Source organism: Eucyclogobius newberryi, unplaced genomic scaffold, assembly GCF_026437365.1.
Source record: "Eucyclogobius newberryi isolate DKJ021-1_F unplaced genomic scaffold, fEucNew1.0.hap1 SCAF_5, whole genome shotgun sequence".
Lineage (NCBI taxonomy): Eukaryota > Metazoa > Chordata > Actinopteri > Gobiiformes > Gobiidae > Eucyclogobius > Eucyclogobius newberryi.
Window position 1 is genome coordinate 33608875 of NW_027316167.1, and position 7874 is coordinate 33616748.

A 7874-nucleotide genomic window follows, 5' to 3' on the forward strand; every position below is an offset into this window, starting at 1 on the left:
CAGCACGCGTACATTCAGCACACGTACATTCAGCATGTGTACATTCAGCATGTGTACATTCAGCACACGTACATTCAGCATGTGTACATTCAGCATGTGTACATTCAGCATGTGTACATTCAGCACGCGTACATTCAGCATGTGTACATTCAGCACGTGTACATTCAGCACGCGTACATTCAGCACACGTACATTCAGCATGTGTACATTCAGCATGTGTACATTCAGCACGTGTACATTCAGCACGCGTACATTCAGCACACGTACATTCAGCACGCGTACATTCAGCATGTGTACATTCAGCACGTGTACATTCAGCACACGCACATCAACTCTATAGATTACAGTCAGATTTAAAGCCTCCACCGCCACGTTCAGACATCAGACATCATTTCATATCGATTTACAATTTGTTTATTTCACTCGGCTCTTAAAATGTCACTTTGGTTATTGGCGAAGCTAAAAACTCAACATTAAAGTTTGGCAAAAACAAACCTCAAGGGTCGAATAGTTTTTCACTGATAAAGAATATAGTAACAACAGATTATGATCACATTATTTGTTATTTTTCCATTTTTAAAACTGTGAACACATAAAACACAAAACATGGAACACGAAACAACAAATAAAGAAATCCAGTCAAATAAAAATTATAGTTATAATTTGGGTCCAGTCCTGTATTTCCTGCTGCCAAAACATAAATGCACCAAAAGTCTCATACATCAACCCCGCCCCCTGGTACACCCCTGAACTCCGCACCATGAAGCAGACTGGCCGCCAACTCAAACGACTCCTCAAAAGAACCCGCCTCACCGTCCACGCCAAAGCCTTCAAATTACACATCTCCTCCTACCGTGACGCTCTCCAAGCCGCCAAATCTGCCCACCTCTCCTCCCTCATCAACAGCTCCCACCGGAGCCCTCGCACCCTGTTCTCCACCGTCAACAAGCTGCTCCAGCCACCGGTCATCACTCCACCCTCCTCCCCTGACCTCTGCAACTCTTCTCCCCTCCTTGCCTTCAATGACAAAATTTCCAAAATCAACAGCTCCATGACTGCCGTCTCCATTAACTCTATCATCTCATCAATCTCGGTGTCATCATGGACCCCACCCTCTCCTTCACTCCCCATGTCAGCCACATTGTCAAGACCTCATACTTCCACCTCCGCCGCATCGCCAAAATCCGACACTGCCTCACCCTCCCCGCTGCTGAATCCCTCATCCACGCCTTCATCTCCTCCCGCCTCGACTACTGCAACTCCCTCCTCCCTCCTCCCCATTCCCTCCATAGACTCCAAATGGTCCAAAACTCCACTGCCCGCCTCCTCACCCACACCCGGTCCCGTGAACACATCACTCCCGTTCTCCGCTCTCTCCACTGGCTCCCCATCAAGCAGCGCATAAACTTTAAAATACTCCTCCTCACCTTCAAAGCTCTTCACCACCTTGCCCCCCCCTACCTGTCTGACCTCCTCATCCCCCACCGCCCCTCCCGTGCTCTCCGATCCTCCTCCTCTCTCACCCTGGCTGCACCAACATCCCGACTCAAAACTTTTGGCGACAGAGCATTCTCCCGAACAGCACCCCGACTCTGGAACTCCCTCCCCCAACCTGTCCGCCACTCTCCCTCACTCACAACATTCAAATCCCGCCTAAAAACATACCTCTTCACCCAAGCCTATGACCTCCCCTACCCCTAGCCTCCTCTACCCCATTGCCTACTCTTCTACCCCCTGTTACATCCCCATCTTTTTCTCTCTACTTCTTCTGTCTTGTTCATTTTATCTGTACATTAATGTGTATTGTACGTGCTGTCCCCCCCTGTCTGTAAATACCCCCCCCTTTTTATATATGTTCAGCGTCTTTGGGTCACTGAAAAGCGCTATATAAATAAAAGTTATTATTATTATTATCATTATTAAAAGTATCCATTTATTGTATCCATGGCTGGTGTTTTGAGGCCCAGATACATAGTTCTATCTATTGAGCAAGACCCAATTCTTACATATGACCAAATGAGCTGAAAAGTAGTAAAAAATGGCACAAACTTAAAATATGTCTAAGTCGAGTGTATAAACTTGAAACGCTTCAGTCGGTCTGTTTGTAGTGTCAGTTCCACACCGGTCTCCGCCTCCTCCGCTGCCGCCTCTGTTTGGCCCAAAGTAGATTTAACTTCAATCACCATTTATTAAATCTGCTCCATTAAAGAGCAGTGTCCTCTGTGTAGTCTGTTAATCCTGATTACAACAGACAGTCCCATCCGCCGCCGCTCATCCCCACACAAGACAGACACAAGCGCACGAGACCGGGATCAGGACCGGGACAAGCGCACGAGACCGGGATCAGGACCGGGACAAGCGCACGAGACCGGGATCAGGACCGAGACAAGGGCACGAGACCGGGATCAGGACCGAGACAAGGGCACAAGACCGGGATCAGGACCGGGACAAGCGCACGAGACCGGGATCAGGACCGGGACAAGGGCACAAGACCGGGATCAGGACCGGGACAAGGGCACAAGACCGGGATCAGGACCGGGACAAGTGCACGAGACCGCAATCAGGACCGAGACAAGGGCACAAAACCCGGATCAGGACCGGGACAAGCGCACGAGACCGGGATCAGGACCGGGACAAGGGCACAAGACCGGGATCAGGACCGGGACAAGTGCACGAGACCGCAATCAGGACCGAGACAAGGGCACAAAACCCGGATCAGGACCGGGACAAGCGCACGAGACCGGGATCAGGACCGAGAGAAGCGCATGAGACTGGGATCAGGGCACGAGACTGGGATCAGGACCGAGACAAGCGCACGAGACCGGGATCAGGACCGAGAGAAGCGTACGAGACCGGAATCAGGACCAGGACAAGGGCGCGAGACCGGGATCAGGGCACGAGACCGGGATCAGGACCGAGACAAGCGCACGAGACAGGGATCAGGACCGGGACAAGCGCACAAGACCGGAATCAGGACCGAGACCAGGGTACGAGACCGGGATCAGGACCGGGACAAGCGCACAAGACCGGGATCAGGACCGGGACAAGCGCACTAGACCGGAATCAGGACCGAGACCAGGGTACGAGACCGGGATCAGGACCGGGACAAGCGCACTAGACCGGAATCAGGATCAGGACAGGACCAGGACAGGACCAGGATCAGGACCAGGACCAGGATCAGGATCAGGATCAGGACCAGGACCAGGACCAGGACAGGACCAGGATCAGGACCGCGATGTGAGCCTGCCTGTGGAGCTCAGGTTTGGGTCCAGGCTGAGCGATGGAGGCGCGAGGTCTCATGGCGCGCAGAGGCACCAGTGGCTCAGTCAAACGGAACTCGATCAAACGCAGCGCTTCATCGGCCTCACAGAAGGTACGGGCTTGGATTGTGTGTTCTTACATTTGTGGTTTTCACGAAATACTTGTGAATATATACTACTAAAAGATATCTTCTACTGCTTGTTTGTATATGTGGTTCAAAATTATAATCTTAAAAATACTGGTAATATTGATAATTATAATATATTGCATAAAGATTATCTAAAAATGCATGTCCTGATGTTTTTATGGAATTATGATATTGACAAACATGAAGGATTCATTAATAAGATAAGATAAGATATTCCTTTATTGTCCCATATGGGGAAATTTCATTGGTGCAACGCAGGTAGATACAGAGGTAGATACAGAAGAACAGATCACTTATAGGAAGTCTGAAAAACACTTTAAGGTGAGCCATGTAAAGGTGAGGCATGTAAAGATTAGTCATGTAAAGATGAGGCATGTGAAGGTGAGGCATGTAAAGGTGAGGCATGTAAAGATTAGTCATGTAAAGATGAGGCATGTAAAGGTGAAGCATGTAAAGATGAGGCATGTAAAGGTGAGGTATGTAAAGGTGAGGCATGTAAAGGTGAGGCATGTAAAGGTGAGGCATGTAAAGATGAGGCATGTAAAGGTGAGGCATGTAAAGGTGAAGCATGTAAAGGTGAGGTATGTAAAGATGAGGTATGTAAAGATGAAGCATGTAAAGGTGAAGCATGTAAAGGTGAAGCATGTAAAGGTGAAGCATGTAAAGGTGAAGCATGTACAGGTGAAGCATGTAAAGATGAGGTATGTAAAGATGAAGCATGTAAAGGTGAAGCATGTAAAGGTGAAGCATGTAAAGGTGAAGCATGTAAAGATAAGGCATGTAAAGGTGAGGCATGTAAAGGTGAAGCATGTAAAGGTGAAGCATGTAAAGATGAGGCACGTAATAGTGAAGCACGTAAAGGTGAGGCAGTTAAAGGTGAAGCATGTAAAGTTGAAGCATGTAAAGGTGAAGCATGTAAAGGTGAAGCATGTAAAGGTGGGGCATTTAAAGGTGAAGCATGTAAAGGTGAAGCATGTAAAGGTGAGGCATGTAAAGATGAGGCATGTAAAGGTGAAGCATGTAAAGGTGAGGCATTTAAAGGTGAGGTATGTAAAGGTGAGGCATGTGAAGGTGAGGCATGTAAAGGTGAGGCATGTAAAGGTGAAGCATGTAAAGGTGAGGTATGTAAAGGTGAGGCATGTAAAGGTGAAGCATGTAAAGGTGAGGTATTCAAAGGTGAAGCATGTAAAGATGAGGCATGTAAAGATGAGGCATGTAAAGATGAGGCATGTAAAGGTGAGGCATGTAAAGGTGAGGCATGTAAAGATGAGGCATGTAAAGATGAGGCATGTAAAGGTGAGGCATGTAAAGGTGAGGTATGTAAAGATGAGGCATGTAAAGATGAGGCATGTAAAGGTGAGGTATGTAAAGTTGAGGCATGTAAAGGTGAAGCATGTAAAGGTGAAGCATGTAAAGATGAAGCATGTAAAGGTGAGGCATGTAAAGATGAGGCATGTAAAGATGAGGCATGTAAAGGTGAGGCATGTAAAGGTGAGGTATGTAAAGATGAGGCATGTAAAGATGAGGCATGTAAAGGTGAGGTATGTAAAGGTGAAGCATGTAAAGGTGAAGCATGTAAAGGTGAAGCATGTAAAGATGAAGCATGTAAAGATGAGGCATGTAAAGATGAGGCATGTAAAGATGAGGCATGTAAAGGTGAGGCATGTAAAGATGAGGCATGTAAAGATGAGGCATGTAAAGGTGAGGCATGTAAAGGTGAGGTATGTAAAGATGAGGCATGTAAAGATGAGGCATGTAAAGGTGAGGTATGTAAAGGTGAAGCATGTAAAGGTGAAGCATGTAAAGGTGAAGCATGTAAAGATGAAGCATGTAAAGATGAGGCATGTAAAGATGAGGCATGTAAAGATGAGGCATGTAAAGGTGAAGCATGTAAAGGTGAGGTATGTAAAGATGAGGCATGTAAAGATGAGGCATGTAAAGGTGAGGTATGTAAAGGTGAAGCATGTAAAGGTGAAGCATGTAAAGGTGAGGTATGTAAAGATGAGGCATGTAAAGATGAGGCATGTAAAGGTGAAGCATGTAAAGGTGAAGCATGTAAAGATGAAGCATGTAAAGATGAGGCATGTAAAGGTGAGGTATGTAAAGGTGAAGCATGTAAAGATGAGGCATGTAAAGATGAAGCATGTAAAGATGAGGCATGTAAAGATGAGGCATGTAAAGGTGAGGCATGTAAAGATGAGGCATGTAAAGGTGAGGTATGTAAAGGTGAGACATGTAAAGATGAGGCATGTAAAGGTGAGGTATGTAAAGGTGAGGCATGTAAAGGTGAGGCATGTAAAGGTGAGGCATGTAAAGATGAGGCATGTAAAGGTGAGGTATGTAAAGGTGAGGCATGTAAAGGTGAGGCATGTAAAGGTGAGGCATGTAAAGATGAGTCATTTAAAGATGAGGCCTGTAGAGATTTCCTTCTCAAAGTGTGGATTTCTCACCTTTACCTTTTATTTCTCAGGTAAAACCAAAGGAGCAAAGACAGTAAATTACAGGTTCTTTTTGACAAAATACAAACTCTTCTTCAGGGTCCCAGGCTGCTTGCTCCGTGTTGTTTGTATATATTTACTTTTAACATTGGACACGCTTCTATTAAGCTGACTGAGCCGGAGGAAGCGTCTGGGGTGGTGGAAGTCTGTGCAGCTCTACTCGTCTGATTAAGCGAAACACAAATGGGCTGAACAGTGTTTCTCCTCAGATTTAGTGGACTACGTGTTCCCGGTTGTAGTCTCGTTAATCAGTTAAAATCCTGCGTTTGTTTGTGAAGGAGGAGCGTCTGGAGCTGCGTTCTGATTGGACGGCTGGGTTGCGTGTCATCGATGAGTGACGAGGTGTTGGAACAGATGAGCACCTTTAAGGGACGCTCAAGTCAAAATCACATCAAACATTTAAACCAGTTTAGCCAAAAGCTCTATTATCATTCTCAACACTATCACTAAATGAGTCACATGTTGTAAGTTAAATGTTTTAATAATGACATTTAAACAGAGGTAAAGTTGTTTAAATTTGCTCGAATTGAAGAACACCAACAATAGAAAACAAGCTGCTTTTGTCTTATTTAAAGTGTTGCTTGAAGTATTTTCTCAATCATACTTAAACATGTAAGTTTTTCTCATTTTTGTGTCCATTCTTTGACAAAACCAGAATTTGATCATTATGTAATGTTTTATTTTTGCAACTACTTTATAAATCAGTTGCTCTTACTTTAAATCTCATTTGTTTCTTGGACTACGTTGTATTTCTTCAGTATTACAGTATTATTTAACGCTGCTTGTACTTGATGACATGTTTTGCTGCTGTACTCGTGCCTGAGGTTTGATTCTTGGCCTGTGTTTCCTTCTGGAGTTACATGTTTGTCCTGCAGTATTAAAGTATTAAAGTATTAAAGTCAAACATAACGCCCTGAAGCCTGAAATGATAATTGATTCAGCAAATATTTAAAGCTTGATTATTCATTAGTGTGAGCTGTCTTTCCCGCCTCCTCCTCAGTCATGTGACGTCCTGGTGCTTTTAATGAGCGGCGCAGTGTGACATGTGACCGCAGCCAAGAGGCGAGAGGAGGAGCGGAGGAGGAGCAGAGGAGGAGAAGAAGAGGAGCAGAGGAGGAGAAGAGGAGGGCGAAGGAGAAGAAGAGGAGGAACAGAGGAGGAGCAGAGGAGGAGAAGAGGAGGGCGAAGGAGGAGAAGAGGAGGGCGAAGGAGGAGAAGAGGAGGAGCAGAGGAGGGGCAGAGGAGGGGCAGAGGAGGGGCGGAGGAGGAGAAGAAGAGGAGCAGAGGAGGAGAAGAGGAGGGCGAAGGAGGAGAAGAGGAGGAGCAGAGGAGGGGCAGAGGAGGAGCAGAGGAGGGGCAGAGGAGGAGAAGAGGAGGGCGAAGGAGGAGAAGAGGAGGGCGAAGGAGGAGAAGAGGAGGAGCAGAGGAGGGGCAGAGGAGGGGCGGAGGAGGAGAAGAAGAGGAACAGAGGAGGAGAAGAGGAGGGCGAAGGAGGAGAAGAGGAGGAGCAGAGGAGGAGCAGAGGAGGGGCAGAGGAGGAGCAGAGGAGGAGCAGAGGAGGAGCAGAGGAGGAGCAGAGGATTGCGAAGGAGGAGAAGAGGAGGGCGAAGGAGGAGAAGAGGAGGAGCAGAGGAGGGGCGGAGGAGGAGAAGAAGAGGAGCAGAGGAGGGCGGAGGAGGAGAAGAGGAGGAGCAGAGGAGGGGCGGAGGAGGAGCAGAGGAGGGGCAGAGGGGGAGCGGAGGAGGAGGAGAAGAAGAGGAGCAGAGGAGGAGAAGAGGAGGAGCAGAGGAGGGGCGGAGGAGGAGCAGAGGAGGGGCAGAGGAGGGGAAGAAGAGGAGAAGAGGAGGGCGAAGGAGGAGAGGAGGAGGAGCAGAGGAGGGGCAGAGGAGGGGCGGAGGAGGAGAAGAAGAGGGGCAGAGGAGGAGCAGAGGAGGAGCAGAGGAGGGCGGAGGAGGAGAAGAGGAGGG

At 47.5% G+C, this 7874-nt stretch overlaps 1 protein-coding gene across 2 annotated transcripts in view; it reads left to right on the top strand.

The window, feature by feature from the left end:
• Positions 1-3202: 3202 nt before the first annotated feature.
• Positions 3203-7874, top strand: part of LOC140381214 (transient receptor potential cation channel subfamily M member 1-like) — a 46886-nt gene continuing 42214 nt past the window's right edge. For both annotated transcript variants that reach the window (XM_072465240.1, XM_072465241.1), the window contains exon 1: positions 3203-3373. In XM_072465240.1, the coding sequence (XP_072321341.1) occupies positions 3281-3373 (93 nt within the window). In that variant the 5' untranslated portion in view covers positions 3203-3280. The remainder of the gene's footprint in view (positions 3374-7874) is intronic.